Genomic DNA, 19,035 nt, shown 5'->3' on the forward strand with positions numbered 1-19,035 from the left:
CAGTTCAGGGAGCCCTTGGCTACCCCCCTCTGGCATGAAACTGGACAAAGGATATGGGAGTTTCTGCCCCTCTGTCCAGCCCCTCCTCTGGAAGGGACCTCTGATTCATCCTAACCCCTTTCCTAGGGTATTAATTGTCTTACCTGTGGGTGGGTCCTCAGATTCGTTGTAGGGCACGACTCGAGCCTGAAACCATGTCACTCTTTGACAGTCTGAACACTTGAACTTCACCTGGAATCGAGACTGCATCAGGGAAGGCTCCTGGTCTCGCTGTTCTGAAAGTCTTCGTTGTCTGTGTCTGTGCTTCTTCCAGGATCTTCAACAGACCTGTGGCCATCAAGGACACCCGGCGTAATCTCCCTTGGAGTGAAAGAGTCACTCCCCTGCATCTGAAGGCATCGCAACGAAGCTGACCAGTCTGCTGCTCCTGACGTCCCACGGACTTTGAAAGGCTCAGCACCACAGGTGGTGGTTTTGCAACTCCCTCGAGTCCTGAATTGTTCTCTCAGCAATTCTGATGTCAGTATCCCTCATTAGAACCGCTGGGATGAATCCCTGTTGTGAGAAAGTGCCATCTTTCTTGCATGGTATGCCACCACTTTTTGCTGAATTGCGGATGTACTTTGACCGAGTGTGCCCTGGGCTCCTGCTAATCAGGTGCCCTGGGCCTGTGTTCCTTCCTTAAAACTGTGTTGAAACCTAAACGCAATTGACATCTCTGGCCACATGTCAGCCCCTGGTAAATGGTACCCTAGGTACCCAGGGCTCAGCGACCAGAGAAGGCCCCTAAGGGCTGCAACACTTATTGTGCCACCCTTAGGGGCCCTGTACCCTAACACACACACACTGCCTTTTGCAGGCTGAGTGTCTTGGTGCAGAACAAAACGAAGAGTCCGCATGGCACACCTCCCTGTGTGCCATGCCCACAACACACTGCCCTGGCATACCTCAGTCACCCCTCTAGCTGGGTGCCCTATGGCAGTGGTGTGGGTACAGGTACGTGAGCCCTGTACCCCTACAGTACCCAGGTAAATTCCTGGGCACTGTAAGTGCAGTGCTGCCATTAAGAGTATATTGTGCTGGGAGGTCGTCATCACAAACTCCACAGCACCATGATGGCTACACTGGTATCAAACTTCTCAGCACATTAAACCCACCCTGATGCCAGTGTGGGATTTAATGTAAAATGCACGACAGAGGGCAACTTAGAGTTGCCCCCTAAACTAATCCACAACCAGCGTCCTGACTGAGAGGCTGCTTCGGCTGCCACCCAGCAGACATTTTGCTGGAAACATGGGTCGAGAGGCATCTGCTCTCGTAGGCCTGCAACAATGCACATCCTGCAGCGAGGTGCTAGGCCTCCTTCCCCAGGATGGGCACGGGGAGCTTCAAAGGCATGCCACCTTTGTGAGCTTCTCCAGGACACTTGCTGTACTCAGCAACTGGCCCCCAACGCTTCTGACCCCCACTCAGGTGGGAAGACAGGTGGAAAAACCTAAGTGAGGAAAGGGGGTGTGCCAGCCTCTGCCAAACCCACCCTTCAGGTGGGGGAGGCGAGGTGAAGCACAACTCCGGGCTCTCGCCATCTTGAGGATGGGGAGCCCTACCCAATCAGAGACAGGCTACTGCCCCCCTCCCAATGGAGAGTGGCAGGATAGGGGGTGTACTCACCCCAGGGAAAGGACCCATTGGTCCGTGACCTTCCCCTGCCTGTAACCCCCGTACATTTAGTATTTAGGGGCACCCTGAACCTTCCTTCCTCAGATCCCGATTCCAAAACTACAAGAACAAGAAGAAAGCAGACCTGCCGTGCAGCTGCTAACAAGAGGACGACACCAACTGACTTGGTCCCAGCCTTACAGGCCTGTCCACCCTCGAACCTGCTAAATCCCAGCGTCTCCTGTGATCAGCAACCTCGAAAACCCCGGAGGACCTGACTGCCTTGCTCATCCAAAAGCTTGGACTACCACGAGCAGTGGTTCTGCTCAAACAGCAACAACCCCCGGTGCCAGACAAGAACCGCAAATCCATCACCCTCTGCACCTGCCAAGCCCGGCATGTGCCTGAGTGAACAAAGACCACAAGGACGTCCCCCCCGGCGATTGTGACCACGAATCCAGCACCCAAGGACCCTCCTCGACGCTCCTGATGACTCCTGCAGCCTCACAACCAGGGAGCACTCCAACCGCGACCAGCTGAGGGTAAGATTTCCCGACACCAAAAGACACCCCTGCACCCGCACCCCACGGCCCCATGTGCCCAACTCCTGGGTGGCTACCTAACCTACAGCTTCCCAACTTACCTCTCGAAGTGGTGGTCACATCTGAAGAATCTCCGTTCCCGAGCTTGCAGCCTTTGTTCGTCTTGCAGCTTTCCCATTGAAATAAACTGGGTGCCCGACGGCCAAAAATCACCCTGCACTCAGCCGCCCGAGTGCCACTGGAAGTGCAGCATCTGTCCTATTCTACTTCCCCACTTGCCCTGTGTAAGTGACCAGGAGCTCATCTCCCACAACCGCGTGGCCTGCCTGCTAGCAGCCACTAACCAAAGGCCCCCTATCCTCCATAGAATAACATTGGGCCTACTCACTCTGCACCCAGCTGCCCCTGTGCCGTTGAGGGTGTAACTACTGTACCTACCTGACCCTGGGAAACCCCCAAGGCGTACCCCAGAACCTTAACTCTGCCAGTCGAGTACTTACCCAAAGACCGATAACTTGATTTTCTCCTTAGGGTAACATTGGCTGGTTTTCAAATGGAAATTCTTCAAAGTGTCGAATTTTGCAACTTTTAAATATTCCTTAAAAATCATCCGATCAACAAAAACAAAATTATTCACCTGTTACCAGCAGAGATTCCAGTGCTGTATCTTTGTGCCCAGCCCTGACCCTCAAAAGTAATTACAACTATGATTTTCCAATAACCTTATTTTCTCCCATAGGAAGACATTGCCTGGTTTTTACCCGAAATTCTTTTAAGTGTCGATTTTCAAAACATACAAATAAATCGCCTGTGTAACAAAAATGATTTCTTTCAACTGTTTACAGGAGGTGCACATGGGCTGAATCCAGGATCCAGCCCTGAGTAAGAAAAGCATTTGTAAAGTGGTTTTATTGCATTTACTTAAAACTTCCCATTGAGCTCAATGTTATAATTGTGTTTACCTTGTGTTGCATATTGCAACAACTGTATTGATTACATTTAAAAGTCTACTGCTATTTGAAAGTATTCAACTGCAACATCTCATTCTGAGAAAATATTTTTATACCTACTTGTGGTTCTAAAATAAAACCATACATTTTTATATACAAAACAATTGGCCTAGAGTTCAGTTCTTGAGTGTGTGAGACCATTTGCTGACTGTGTGTGTACAACAAATGCTTTACACTGTCCTCTGATACTGCCTTACTGCTCGACCAAGCTACCACTTTAGAGAGTAAGGTTATATCTAACTTTAACCTCTGCCAAACCTCTGGGGACTGTGGACTCTGTGCACACTGTACCTTACTTTGGTGCAGTACATACAGAGCCTCTTTCTTACACCTGTGCACAGTGTCCACTTGCCGTTGCCAAGGCTTGGTGGCTCTGCACTTCGGAGATCTTTGGGTTACAAGTTAAATCCATCAGCATCTCTTCCTGCCAAGTGCAGAGTCCTCACAGCATACTCTGCTCCGTGGGCCTTTATCTTTGGAGAGCTTTTCGAGTCCTCTTGAAGCTCCTGTGCCTTTGGCCTGTGGGTCTCTTGCTTCAGTGTGGCACCATGCTTGCTTGGTGCCTGCTCTGACTCTCCTGCTTGTGGTGAGTCCCTTCGACCTTGCGGGTCCCAATGCTGCTCCTTCTTTGCGTTCCACACTTGTTGCAGCAGCCAAGGCTTGTTGGTGCTCCCGCCGGACACTGACCCCCTGGTTCTTGATGTGGGACAGCTCGTGCACAGCTCCTGGTCTTCCACAGCGTCACCTGGTCCCCACAGCTGCAGCGACAACCTCACCGTCAACTCTTCTGAACCATTTGACATCAGTGGGCTTCCATGCCTCTTGGTCACCTCTGAGTGGCACAGACTCTGTCCCCTCTGCTTGCAGGTTCTTCACTTCAAGACTACACCCTGGGATTCCACCGGACTCTTGCACAGTCTTCTCCAGCGGCATCGTTCCTTAAGTCCTCCATTGTGGTCTACGATAGCTTCCGACGTCACTTCGGACCTATGCACCCAGCTTCCCTGGTGTAGGTAACCATGGGTGGGGTGACTCTCCACCCTTCTGTCTTCCACGAGGTTTCTTCACGGTCCACTGAAAAGGGACATTTTTCTCCAAAACTGCAACCGTGGCTTTCCCGTTGACTTCAATTGGAAACACAGCTGTGTTTCCACTCTGTACACAGCCTCCGGGGGGTGTGGGTTCCTGAGTACTTAACTTGGGTGGTTCCTTGTGTCCCTAGCTCCTGAGGACTGCTGGTATGGCTGGTTCTAGGTTCACAGTGAAGGGGAACTTGCTGTAGAGACCATCTGCCCACTTATGCTGTATGAAGAAAACCAGTTTTGCCTGGTGATGGTGCAGCATCTCCATAACCTTTGCTATGCCTTTCATTTTATTTTCTTTAGCACCTCCTCTACCTGGGGGCCAAAGAGAAATCAAAAGCCAGTTCAATGAGGTGTGGTTGAACCTAAGGTCTGAAGCCAGAAAAAAGCCAAGGAAGGCGGTGGATTATAGTGATGACTTGTTTGGACGTTTTGTCAGCTGCATCCAAGCCACAACAACTGTTTGCCCTTCAGATTACATTCCCTTCGGCGCAGTCTCTGCTGCTGTCTTTCTGTAGGCACGAGGGTGATGTTAAAGGAGTCCCTTCTATTACAGCTGGCTAAAATACCATTTTCTTTTTTTTTTAATTTTCTTTTTTTTTAAATATATTTTTATTGTATTTTTTTACATAGACAGGATATACATAAAACACACACAAGTACATATGCTCTTTCTGGTGCGTCGATCACTTCGTCTTACATTTTCCATCCTCAACAAATGGGTGATCTGTGCGTTGTTTTACTCTGTCGGGCGGGCATTCCCCCGTCCTTCTGGGCTAATAGTTCAATTCCGTATGCCGGTAGACTTCTTGCGTTGGCTCATAGATTTTTTGTGAACATTAATTTTCATTTACTTTTCTCTGCCACAACAATCTTGTGTAGAAAACTGGGCATTTGCTGTAGTTGTCCGCCTACTTTTTATACCACATTTTTAGCTGCTAGATGCTGATTTTCGACTCTGACAGTGCACTGAGGCCTGCTAACCAGACCTCAGAGCAAGTGCTCCTTCCTTAAATCAAAGTGATGTCGGATTGTTTCACAATTGGCTAAGGACTTTAACACCCCTGTAAGTCCCTAGTAAATGGTACCCCAGGTACCTAGGGCAGAGGCACTAAAGAGGGTTCCTAAGGCTGCAGGGTATCTTATGCCACCCTCGGGGACCCACACACAAATTCCACCACAGACTCCCATTGCAGGCTGCATGACATGGTGTAAACCATGTTTGTACACATGACATGGCACACTCCTGTGTGCCATGCAAAAGACACTGCATCTGCTATATATGTAAGTCACCTCTAAAGCAGGTCTTGTAGCCCTAAGACAGGGTGCATTATAGCACATGCATGTGAGGACATATCTGCATGAGCAGATATGGCCTTGTAATGTCTAGTTGCACTGCTTGATATTACTAGTGAGCAGAGAAGCCATCTTAAGGGATGTACTGGCCATTGCTCTAAAAGGTCAAAAACAAAGCATGCTCTGGCAGGAGGTGTTGTCACTTTCATTTGGGGTTTTCAGACTGAATGCTTGACAAATCTCCTACCTCTTTGCCAAATAACCAGCTCCAGGCAAAGCAAGCATTTCTTGTGGGGGTCTTCATGGTGGATCTTCAAGGGCATAAGATTGGCAATAAGGCCCTAGCATTAAGGAAAATACGTCATGGGATGGAGTTCAAACGGCACAGGCAGTCAAATGCAGAAGAAAAAAAGGCTTACGGTCAGTAGGAATCCCATGGGCCTGAGCACCAAATTAAAAAATAAATTGCAAATCAGATGAGAACGTAGCTTCCTTGCTGTTGGCTTGACTGTGATACAAAATCTGGGCAGCGAAGACCCAGAGTTGCTGGTCACAAAATGAGGTGAATGAACTACCTATAGCGTATGGGTGCTACAATAATATTTAGAAAGTATGAGACACTGCTAGATTAGCTGACTACTGAAGGAGAAGCAAAACACATGTCCATCTACTTTGCAGTCTGCAAACCAAATTTCTGTACAAAAGGGGTTAGGTAAAAAATTAAAAAAGAAACACTAAAAATGTAAGCAAACCTTTTGTTGGCTTATTTCATACTTAAATAACTCTCAGCCTTGTAACCTTACCACACTCTGAATCTGCTGAAAATACACCAAATTGTTCGTAACAAATACAATACTAATTAACACTCTCCCGTCGCTTCAATGTTTAAGTCTTTACCTTAGCAATACCCCTCACACCTGTCAATAGGTCAGGCCAAAACGATAATGCAAGGTGCAGTAAAGGTATGAGTTTTCATGAATAATCTTTATCGTTCATGACTTTCCCCCTTTATGGTGTGGTTATCAGAGGTTCTATGCACTTGTGATTAGGTTTGTAGTTTATGAATACCATAATGTATCAAATGAGAAAATATTTGATTTTATGTTTCATTGAAAGCGAAGACAACAAGACTATAAATGGCATAACAAAGGGGAAAAAATGAAATCACCTAGTGACAACCACCAATGTTATCAATAGAGAGTTTGGCTTTTTAGGATCAACCATTACTCAAGCACTACAAAACATTTGTAATAAGAGCAGTAACTGACAATACTGTGTGCTAGACATTGCATCACTTTGTTCAGAAGTTTAAAGTTTCACATCTCTGTAAGTTCAAAAATGACCTTTCTAGGAAAAGTACACAGGAGAACATGGACAATTTGAATAAAGAAAAAGTCTGACATTGCCAATCTGTAACATTCTTTGTTAAATGTCATGCCTTTTCAAACAGGATAGTGACTTGCAGAACAAGAAGACTGGAACTTATCAATTTCTGATGTCTGTACAGGTCTATGACAGCAATAAGTTGCAAACCAGACAACTTCTTACCTGCAGCAGGAGAAGTGGGAGGATGCCCCAGTTTGGGTGACTCGGGGTCGCCAGGTCCTTTAGGTTTTGGAGCTGGAATGATCTTCTTCATCAATGGTGGCTGCTCTGAGCGGTTGTTTTCCTCCCGCTCTTGCCATTGAGCGTAGTTATGGTCTAACGATGGTGGGAGAACTGCATTCGGCAGCATACCACTACTGGACAAACAATGAAAAAGAAAGTGATCAATGTTCAGGAGGGACAGACGTTTTATAAACCTAAACCAATATGGGGTCTGACTCAGTAACGGAAATTAAAAAGAGCTATGGGGAAGCAAGGGCTCTGTCAAAGAGTGCAGCATGGGTACTGGTGTAGCAATATAAATGCTGAGATTTCAAAAGGTAATCAGATCCAGAAAGAAGCACTCACAATTATAATGTGTGGTGTGCCGTTCAAGTTTTAGCCTTTGGATCAAATGTTTTCAGACAGATTCCTTTGTGTAAAGCCATGTCAATGTAGTTCTCCAGCAGAACTCTTACCTGTAGGGGTCAGACTTCAGTGGATTCCTTACATGCAATATTTTAGGATTGGCTCGAAAGCTAGGATTCACAGTATCGACAGTCAGAAGCTCTGGAGACCCAGTTATCTGGCTTTATGTTTCCGATACTAAAAGGTCTTTTCATGAAACAGTAGAAAACAGCCAACAACACAAGATCCTGGGCGGGGTCTGGTCGAAACCAGGCTTTGAAAACAATCTTTTAATATAAATGCAGCACATCATCAACTAGGTCAATCTCAACTGAGTAAAATAAGGCAATTTAGGATATCTTCAGTATAACAGTATCTCTATAGCAGCTACTAGTATCCACTTATTTTCACGTAATTTCTGAACTGAATTAGGCATGGTGCTACTTACTTATTAGCTGCTTTATTTGGTTCCCAATATCTGGACTTTTTGACACTGAACCATGGGAAAACCCGCTCCATTTGCTGAGGAAGGAGTAAAAAGATGTTACAACTCATACCTCATTAGCTACTTCAGATGAAGTAAGAGGTTTACACTGAACACAGGGCACATGAATGACTGAATTTTGATTGAAGAGGTCATGGCTTGATCTATGCTCTGTCACACACACACACACAAACACACACTCAACCTTTATGTGCCTCCACCTACCCACATACCACTTTAGCCCTACCCCTCCTGCCTTTTCTTTTCTGTCTGCAATAGAGGACAGGAACACATGGCAAGGATTCTTCAATTTATAAATATAGAAATTCTCAGGCGAGACAGTCCTGACCCTTCTGTGTCTATATTTTGGAAATACAAAGCTTTTAAATCATGTTAAACAGAAGAAACACCATCAAAAGCAGCAGACCAATAGACAAGAAGTCGGTACGGATGAAATTCAGGCAACTATGGTACTAGGTTTCAACTAAAACAAATAAACCAGCTATATGCTCCGTGTTCGATGCTCTCGTAGTAGTTCAAAGTAGATCCACAGCATACTGTCTACTCACCCTAATAAAGAAGGACTTGACCATACTGTTCGCTTTCTTGACTTCAAGTTGACCTCCGTCTGCGTTGATGGCAGCCTGAATAATTTTCACAATGTCATCACTGAATGACAGCTGCAGGTAAACAGATATTAAAACAGGATGATTAATAAGTAGCCAAACAACATGCACCCTGGCAATTCCTAGAGTAATGTTTTGATAGCACTGTGTGCTTCACAGTGCAAAGACACCTACAACGGATGTGTATCTTCCAAGGTCCATTTTCTTCTTCACTCCCTCAAGATCCTGTGGATGCTGTTCTTCCTGCTTAGGAACTTCTGTCAGCACTGGAGGATCAGGACCCTCAGGATAACTTTGGGATGAGAGGCTTTCCTCAGTCTCTGGGTTCAAATCCGGTGGCTTCACAGTCTGTTGAAATAAAACAGGGTTATTTAAACAGGTTCAGCACTATCCACAGGGCAGCTTGTTCTTAGACAAATGTGTAACCAACATTCAAAGGATTGCAGTTCCGTGATTAGGGTTCTGCTCTGAACAAACCACAGATCCTGCTAAGATGTAATACGTAAATCATTCCAGCCAACATCAGTTTTGAGTTAGCTTTTGAAGTTTTGGGATTATCAGTTTATAACATTTAGCTTGAGTGAATTTATGAATAGTTCAAAAATGATTAGCCTCCAGATGAAAAACAATGAAATTGGAACACAAACATCTTTCTATCTCCATGTCCCACATAATAATTTGGAGGAGAAAAGTTGCATTTTCCACCTTATGCATATCAAACAAATCTGCAGCTTGCATTCTATCGGCCCTTCCGGTCACAGTGTTTAACCTACAATCCTCTTATACCAACAAATTACTAAATCTTCATGTACCAAGCAATGGCCCACACTTGCTTCTAGTAAAATCTGTGGAGAGGCTGAAGGAATGAAGACATGGTGAGGACTGCAGAAGGATTACGTTACTTACTCTGTAAGCATCTGTTTGTTGCATGTAGTGCTGTCGATTCACAAGCTTTGCCGACTTCTGCCATCTAGTATTGAACTCGGACTGTTGCAACATGTTTTTCTTCCAAGTCGTCTTTTGAGTCACAATGTCTCAGTGATCCTCCTCTGGTTGTTAACGCACATGGGCACCAAAACCATTGTTAAACTGCTTTTTGGACAGGGGGTGAGAGTAGGTATCGAGTACTGAGTAGTATAGAAGAGTGCCCAATAAAGAGAGAGAAGCCCCACGTACCAAAGGGACAGGGGGTTACTTAGTCAAAGAAGAAGATAAATTCCCTTTGGTAACCAAATAAAATAATTGTTCAACCAATCATCTCAAATATACCACAAACCATTCATACAATCAACCCATATACCTATTTTGCAATGCCCAATACAACCACTGACTAATAATGGAATGCCATCTATATTTTATAATATTATATTGCAGTGTAGTTTCTATATTACCAATAGGCTCTGCGCATTGGAATAACATAAGGAATATGCTACTTACCAGTATGCATCTGTTCTTGGCATAGAGGGCTGCAGAGTGGTACATTTATGAATAGATCGCCATCTGGTGTTGGGCTCGGATGATTGCACTTGTTTTTCTCTTGGAGAAGTCTTTTGTCGTCACGAGACCGATGACTCCTCCTTTGGGTGCTAGTGCGCATGGGCATCGGCTCCATCCTTAGATTGTTTTGCCATAGTAGGGTTAGATGGAGTAGTATAATAGAATACAGAAAGAGATGCCCATGTAAGTGTATCTAAATAAGATAGTGCTGGAACAGACACAGGTTTCCGGGGAGGCAGGGAGGGCATGTACCACTCTGCAGCCCTCTATGCCAAGAACAGATGCATACTGGTAAGTAGCATATTCCGTTCGAGGCATATGGGCTGCAGATGGTACATTTATGAATAGATTATACAGCAGTTACCTCCCTAGCGGTGGTCACCAGTGTCTGTTGCAACAGTTTGAAATAAAGTTTTTAATACAGCTTGGCCCACTCTGGCTTGTTGTGTTGCCTGCACATCAACACAGTAGTGTTTTGTGAAGGTATGTGGTGTAGACCAAGTTGCTGCTCTACATATGTCATCTAGGGGAATGTTTCCTAAGAATGCCATAGATGCCCCTAGTTTACTTGTAGAATGAGCTCTAGGAGGAACAGTTAATGTTCTCTTTGCTTTTATGTAACATATTTGTATACATTTTACAATCCCCCTGGCAATGCCTGCTTTAGAGATAGGATTGCCCTTGTGTGTTGGGGAAACCGCTACAAATAGTTGTTTGGTTTTCCTGAATGTTTGTGTTCTTTCTATGTAATACAATATTGCCCTTTTGACATCTAATGTATGTAGGGCCCTCTCTGCTACCATCTGTGGTTTTGGGAAAAAGACTGGTAGTTCCACTGGCTGATTGATGTGGAATGCTGAAATTACTTTAGGCAAGAATTTTGGGTTTGTTCTAAGAACCACTTTATTCTGGTGTAACTGTAGGAATGGTTCTTGTATTGTCAATGCCTGTAATTCACTCACTCTCCTGAGGGAGGTAATGGCTATAAGGAAGGCTACCTTCCAGGTACGGAATTGTATTTCACACCTATGCATAGGTTCGAAAGGTGGTCCCATTAGTCTGGTGAGTACTATGTTGAGATTCCAGACCGGGGAAGGTGGTAATCTTGGTGGAATTACTCTTTTGAGGCCTTCCATGAAGGCTTTAATTGCTGGCACTCTAAATAGGGATAGATGTTGCCTGTTTTGCAGGTATGCTGCTATAGCTGCAAGATGTAATCTAATGGAGGTGTAAGCAAGGTTACATTGCTGTAAGTGTAGTAAGTAGCAAATAATATCTTTTGTTGATGCGTCTAGGGGGTTGGTGTTGTTACTGTTACAGTATACAGCAAACCTTTTCCACTTTGCCGCATAGCATGCTCTGGTGGTGGGACGTCTCGCTTGCTTAATGATTTCCATACAGTTTGGAGGTAAATCTAAGTATCCAAAATCTAGGACCTCAGGAGCCAGATCGCTAGGTTCAGTTGTTTGGGATCTGGGTGCATTATTTCTCCATGGTTCTGTGTAAGGTGCACGGGTAAAATTCTTAATTTTTGATGTGGCACCTGTGAGAGTTGCAGGAGCGTGGTGACCCACGGCTGTCGTGCCCACGTGGGTGCTACTAGTATCATGGTCATTGAATGTTGTTGCAGTTTTCGAACCACTAATGGAATTAGTGGGAGAGGGGGAAAAGCGTATGCAAATTTGTTGGACCAATTTATCCATAATGCATTGCCCTGCGACAGGTGGTGAGGGTACCTGGATGCAAAGCTTTGGCATTTTGCGTTCTGATGAGTGGCAAAGAGATCTATCTCTGGTTGTCCCCATCTTTGGAAGAATGGCTGCAGTATTTGTTTGTGCAGTTCCCATTCGTGTATTTGTTCTGACTGTCTGCTATCTGATTTTGAACTCCTGGTAGGTGTTCGGCTAACAGATAGATGTTTTGAGGAATGGCCCATCTCCAAATTTCCTGCGCTAGTCTGGATAGTTGGAGAGAGTGCGTCCCCCCGTTTTTTAATATAATACATTGCTGTCATGTTGTCTGTTCTGATCAGGACTGCATCTGAAAGGCTTTCAATGCTAGAAACACTGCTAGTAGTTCCAGATGATTGATGTGCAGTCTTTTGTCATGTACACTCCATCTCCCCTGTACTGTATATTTCTCCATATGCGCTCCCCATCCGGTGAGCGACGCATCCGCTGTTAGTATTACTTGTGGAATTGGTTCTAGGAACGACCGCCCCTTGGAAATGTTTGTTGTGTTCCACCACTTCAGAGAGCGGTGTGTGCGGTCGTCTACCAACACCAGATCTGTAATCTGACCTTGAGCCTGATTCCACTGTGTTGCTAAACATTCTTGCAGCGGACGCATTTGTAGTCTGGCATATGGTATTAGCAGTATGCAAGATGACATCATCCCTAACAGTTGCATGAACACTCGTGCTGTTAGTGAGTGTTATGGTTGAAATTTTTGAATCAATGAGATCATTGTTTGAATCCTGACTGGATTTGGGTATACTTTGGCCTTGTTTGTGTCTATAGTAGCCCCTAGATATTGTTGAACCTTGTTTGGTTGCAGGTGGGATTTTGTGTAGTTCACCGTAAACCCTAGCTGGTGCAGCAACTGAATTGTCTTTTGTGTGTTTTGAAGACATTCTTCTTGTGACTTGGCCTTTATTAGCCAGTCGTCCAAGTAAGGGAAGACATGTATTTGTTGTCTTCTTAGGTGAGCTGCAACCACTGCTAGGCATTTTGTGAACACCCTTGGTGCTGTTGTTACCCCAAACGGAAGGACTTTGAATTGATAATGTTGTCCTTCTACCACAAACCTGAGGTATTTCCTGTGGGCTTTGTGAATTGGGATATGAAAGTAAGCGTATTTTAGATCCAGTGTAGAAAGAAAGTCCCCTTTCTTCAGTAAAGGAAGTACTTGTTGGAGCGTGACCATGTGGAAATGTTCTGAATTTATGTATGCATTGAGAGGTCTGAGGTCTAGTATTGGCCTTAGGGACCCGTCTTTTTGGGGAATTAGGAAGTATAGAGAGTATACCCCTGTTCCCTGTTGATGTTGTGGAACCTTCTCTATGGCATGCTTTTGTAGTAGTGATAGTACTTCCTGATTTAACAGTGTTAGATGATCTTGACTCATTGGACGCTGTTTGGGGGGGGATGTTTGGTGGGGTAGCTGTGAGTTCCAGGCAATAACCATGTTGGATAATTTGTCTCAGCCACCTGTTTGATGTGATGTTTTCCCAGACAGGTAGGAACTGTGATAGGCGTCCCCCGACCGGTGTTATATGGTCTGGGGGGAGCTGTATGAAGTCACTGTTTTGGGGTAGGGGAGTTGCGGTTGTTGTTATTTCCGCGGCCTCTACCCTTGTTGTTGTTACCTCTGTAACTGCCTCTAGAATTACCTTTGGGTGATGTTGGTGTAAAAGAGGTTGATTGCTGGCTTGTGCCTGTATTCTTTGATCCGCCTCTATAGGTGGACCTACGAAAGGAACCCCTTTGAGTTGGCTGTTGCAATGCTCCCATTGACTTAGCCGTTTCTGTATCTTTCTTCATCTTTTCTAGAGCCTCATCTGTGCCTGAGCCGAAAAGTGTTTTCCCATCAAAAGGCTGGTTCAATAAGGATGTTTGTACCTCTTGTTTGAACCCTGAGACTCTGAGCCATGTATGTCTTCTTAACATGATACTGGTGTTTATGGATCTTGCTGCAGTGTCTGCTGCGTCTAAGGCGCACTTAATGGAAGTGTTAGTTATTATCTTCCCTTCTTGTATGAGTTGATCTGCCTTTTTTTGATGTTCTTTAGGGAGATGTGTAATGAGTTTTTCTAACTCATCATAATGAGCTCTATCATAACGTGCAAGTAGCGCTTGTGTATTAGCTATGCGCCCGCTGTTTGCCGCTTGGGATGCTACTCTTTTGCCAGAGGCATCTATTAACTTGGACTCCTTGTCAGGAGGAGGAGCTTCTCCTGTAGTTAATGAGTTTGCTCTTTTAGGAGCATTTGTGACTACTAGCGAGTCTAGAGGTATTTGTCCCTTGATAAATATTGGGTCCTTTGGGGCTGCCTTATATTTTTTATCAATTCTTGGGTTTAGTATTCTAGCCCTCACAGGGTCTTTGAATATTTCTGATGTGTGATTGAGGAGACCCTTAAGCATTGGTAGTGTTCCTGATGTTCTTTGTGCAGCAGGTAGTGTTTCTAAAAGGAAATCCTCTATTTGAGGTTCTGCATGTAAATCTACCTTGTGATATTTTGCTGCCCTATTAATTAACCGTGCAAAACCTGTATTATCATCAGGTGGTGAAGGTTTTGAGGGATACAGTTCAGGGTCGTTATCATTATCTGACACTACATTATAATCTTCCCATGGGTCTGCGTCTTCTGGGACAGTGTTGTCATCATCCCTAGGAAGTTCCCCTTCTCCTGTGTCACTTTCTACATCTGTCTGAGGTGTAGATGGGCGTGATGTAAAAGGAATAGCTGGCAGAGTGTGAGGAAGAGGAGAAAATGATGTGTCTCTAGGTTGTGGAGAAAGGGGAGGAGTTTTATTCGTCCCCATTGTTCTCTTCTTAGGAGGAGGAGCTTTGTCGTCCAACTGTTCATTCTTCCTCTTTTTAGGTAGTTTTGTCACCACCTTGCCAGTTTGCGGATCAATAAACAAAGTCTTTTGTTTTGGATCTGTTTGATGCTCCTGTGTCGGTACCGAAGTTTTTGGTTCCGAAAGGTGCTTTTGCTTCTGACTGTCAATTTGTGTTTTCGGCACCGAAAGTTTGTTCGAATCCGATATTTTCGGTGTCGAGGGAGTCTTCGACGTCGAAGCCTGTATCGGTTTCAACATGGAATGCTTCGACTTCGAACTTTCCTTGGTATGGAGCTTCGGTGTCGATGTCGAGGTGGACCGTTTCTCGGATCCAACATGGTGGGAGGCCGAGTGTTTCGGTTCCGGGCCCGAAGGCGGGGCGTCGGAAACTCTTTTCGGTTGTCTGACCGGGCTCGAAGGCGGGGTCGACACCGAGCGGGGTCGGTTTTTTGGTAAAGGGACGTCGTCACTCACGGTTTGATGAACATCGATTTCTTCGACGTCGGACTCGTCCGCTTCTGACCCCGACTCGTCCTCCTCTTCTTCTTCTTCCTCTTCGGGGTGCTGGGCCTCGAACAGCTCCGGGATTGCCTCTGACTGCATTCTCGACGCCTCGTGTCTTTGGGCTCGACGGTTTCTAATCGTCGACTTGGAGGAGAATGCCGCGCATGCTTCACAGTCCCTGGATTCGTGTTTAGGTGATAAGCAGAGGTTGCACACCTCGTGTAGGTCCTTGTGTGGGAACTTAGCACCACACGTTGGACATTTTTTGAATGGAGTCCTTTCCATGGACTCCGGGCTGGACTACGTCGAGATAGGCCTCCCGGTCTCGTCGACGTAGAAGCTGGAAATTTTGTTGTTGACGTCGAAGCGCGTCGAAATGGAAATGTACTCGCGCTCGATAACAATACCGTCGAATTGGAAAGGGAATACGTGCCGAAATATAACTGTTTTCTCGAAGTCGATCCTGAGCACTTCGATCCTCATCCGAACCCGATGGCGGAAAAAAACAATCTAAGGATGGAGCCGATGCCCATGCGCACTAGCACCCAAAGGAGAAGTCATCGGTCTCATGACGACAAAAGACTTCTCCAAGAGAAAAACAAGTACAATCATCCGAGCCCAACACCAGATGGCGATCTATTCATAAATGTACCATCTGCAGCCCATATGCCTCCAACACGATAGTTTAGACGTAGGACTGAGGTCGACTAGGTCTCTATTGAATATGTTAGACTTAATTATGAATGCCAGCTAGCTCAGAGGTCACTAGAAACTTTCTCGAGTAAACAGGAAGGTGTTAACTTTCCTGAATAGATAAGAAGGGATTAGTTTCTGACAACCGCATAAACAAGACAACTTTGCTCCCTCCAGAATAAGGAGTACATCTCCTGAGTCGCGGAAAAAATAGATAACTATTTTACTCAGTCAATCGTGCATGCTTAGTTTCACCAGAAGCGCAGAAAAACAGAGACAGGCGTTTTCAATAAAAGAGGTTATTTATTGAACAGTCTTCTTTCGCATGCAAGAGAAGTGAGTTGCCACAATTGCAATACTTGTCATAAAGTAAAGTGCGTACAGTAAAAGGAGTATTATGAAATAATACTGTAAAAGCATGGTATGGATTCTAAGCCATACGGTGTTTAAAATAGATACAATATATACATATATAAAACCATGACTAAACGTACTCAACTGGTGCTTCTAAGATCCGCCTACCCCAGTGTACCTAACCTAAGCCCAGTACGTGGGAAGGAGTAAGTGAGCTGCAGTTTAAGTTAAGGTAGGTTTTTGCCAAGAATCTGAATCAAGAATTCTCTAAGGATCTAATCAGCTCCGTACCTTGGTTATAGAATGAAGGAGGTCTTGTATCTCTTTCTCAGGGCTCTATCCCCCAGCAACCCGCAAGGGTGACTGGAAACACTGGAGCTGGATTTCTTGGCAGGAGAAAAGACAGCGTCTCTCTCAGTGCGTCAATGGGAGGGTCGGCTTCCTTCGGCACTTGCCACAGCAGGGCGTCGGGCAAGTAGATAGCTGATCTGCTCCAAACACCCGTGTGTTTTGTTAGGGCAGCTGCTGGTATATTTATACCTGGAAGGTGCCGAGTTTGACGTAAGGTTGGACATAAGACGTCACTAAGAACTTGCAGTTCTTTTTAGGACTCCAGGAGTTCTAGGACAAATCGATACGGAAGCAGGGGGAATTCCCGGGCAGCTGGAGGCTTGGTTTGTTTAAGAACGCGTTGTGCTTTCTAGGAGTCTATGGGGGTAGCCTTGCCGTATTTGGACTGCATTGGCTATGACTAAATATGGATATGATTCGTATGCCTTTATAAGGATATGATTTGTTATAACCACATAAGGGCATAAATCGGGAATATTTAAATAGGTTCCTAGATAAGTTTACAACAATATGTGATATAATATTTGTTTTTGATACTTGATGAATTTTTGCATCTCCCTCTTGATTATTTGATTTGCTGTCTATGTAAAACATGAAATTGTATAATGATATATGTTGTTTATAATCTGAAGCTTTATGAATTCTGCATAATGAACATTTTTTAATGGTTCCAACATTTTTTAAATAAAATATAGGTGTGTGAGAAAGTGGCTCTATATGTACTGGACCAAAGTAAGGTGCAGTGTGTATAGAGGCCACCAACCCCAGAGGTATAACAGAGGTTAAAGTCAGGGCTGACCTTACTCTCAAAAGTGGTAGCTTGGTCGAGCAGTAAGGCAGTACCAGAGGACAGTGTAAAGCATTTGTTGTACACACTCAGTCAGCAAAAGGTTTCACACACTCAAGGACTGAACTCCAGGCCAATTGTTTTTATAACAAAAGATATAGTTGTTTTATTTTTAGAACCAACAGGTATCAAAATATACTTTTCTCAGTGATGAGTAATCTCAGGTTCTTGCTTTGCAGAAAGGCAATGACTTTGTAAACACAATAGGTACAGGGGTTGTAATAGGCAACACAGTTCTACACACAAATTAGCATTGAGCTCAATGGGTTTCTCTACACAATTACAGTTGATTACTTTGCAGATTACTTTTGTAAGTCCAAGACTGGATCCTAGATTCAGTCCTGGGGTCTAAGCTGGAAACAGTTTAGTAAAAATGTTTTGGTTATTGCAATGATTTTTAAGGAATAAAAAGGTATTTCAAAAGTTCACACTTCGAAACTTTTCAGTGAAAATCTGGCAATGATATCCAATGGGAGAAAATTCAGGTTAAAGTATGTTCTTGTTGAGGGGCGTGGCCAAGCAGCATGGCCGACAGGACGTGAGCTCCGTTAGCTCCCGGCCTCGGAACCCACAAATCCTGTCTAAATTATCCAGTGAGTGCCTGTAACTGATCGCGGCGGTGGTCGGAGGTCCCCCTCCTGCTAGAGACCCCCCTGCGAGCGGCGTTGTGGAGGGCCGGACCGCTCGGCCGACCCGCAGCTTGTTGGAGGTGACCCCGGGCCTCTGGCTCCACGAGGCCGGGGTCTGCAGCCGAGTTGCCTGCGCCGGAGGTGAAGCGGCCCGACCGCCTGGGGCTCCTGTGGGAGCAGGCGCCTTCGTCCCGCACCGGAGCCTGTCGTCCTCTGCGGCTCCTGGCGCGAGCCCTACACCCTGCTGGCTGCCTCCGACCGAGAGCCTTGGTCGAGCCCCGGGCCTCAGACTACGCGAGGCCGGGGTCTGTGGCCTGGCCGGTGTTGCCGGAGGTGGTGCGGTCCTGTGCCCCTGGGGCTCCTGCGGGGCCCACGCCGCAGCCTGCTGCTGCCTACAACCCCTGTTGCGGGCCCTGGGGCCTCCTGGTTGCTGCCCCGGACTATACCTACGTGGGGCCCGAGGTCTGGGGCCTAGTCGAGGACCCTGGGAGTGGCGCGGTCCTGATCCCCGGTGGCTCCTCCGGGACCCGGCGCCCTCCTGCCCGCACCGCACCCTGATGCCCTCTGCGACCCCTGTGGAGAACCCTGCTGCCTGTTGATTCCTCCCGCGAGAGCGCCATTTTGAGGTAGCCGTTCGGAAGGGCCTTTCCCCCAGCGACGCATTGCAGACTGAGAGGAGGCTGTGGGTGACGCCGGTGGTGACGGCGAGGGGTCCCTGTCGGCCGGGCGACCCTGTCTTCTGGGTGCCCGGTGATACGGAGGCTGCCTGCGGGGGTGGCCTGGACACTACTGCCAGCGACGACCTGGTACTCCTGGGAGTGGAGCTGACCCATGGACATATCCGCCCTATCGCGTAGGGATTGAGAGACAGGGGGGCGCTCTGGTGAGTGACATTTTGATT

At 46.0% G+C, this 19,035-nt stretch overlaps 1 protein-coding gene across 2 annotated transcripts in view; it reads right to left on the reverse strand.

The window, feature by feature from the left end:
• The window catches only part of KMT2A (lysine methyltransferase 2A), a 1,541,152-nt gene that overhangs the window by 746,231 nt on the left and 775,886 nt on the right, over positions 1 to 19,035 (reverse strand). Inside the window, exons 16-19 of one of the 2 annotated variants that reach the window (XM_078682247.1) lie at positions 8,866 to 9,039; positions 8,635 to 8,745; positions 8,030 to 8,103; positions 7,138 to 7,328 (exon numbers count right to left, since the gene is read on the reverse strand). In XM_078682247.1, coding sequence (XP_078538373.1) covers positions 7,138 to 7,328; positions 8,030 to 8,103; positions 8,635 to 8,745; positions 8,866 to 9,039 — 550 coding nt within the window. Of the gene's footprint in view, positions 1 to 7,137; positions 7,332 to 8,029; positions 8,104 to 8,634; positions 8,746 to 8,865; positions 9,040 to 19,035 lie in introns of both variants that reach the window. The other variant, XM_078682245.1, reaches the window with a different exon arrangement.

Source organism: Lissotriton helveticus, chromosome 3_1, assembly GCF_964261635.1.
Source record: "Lissotriton helveticus chromosome 3_1, aLisHel1.1, whole genome shotgun sequence".
NCBI lineage: Eukaryota > Metazoa > Chordata > Amphibia > Caudata > Salamandridae > Lissotriton > Lissotriton helveticus.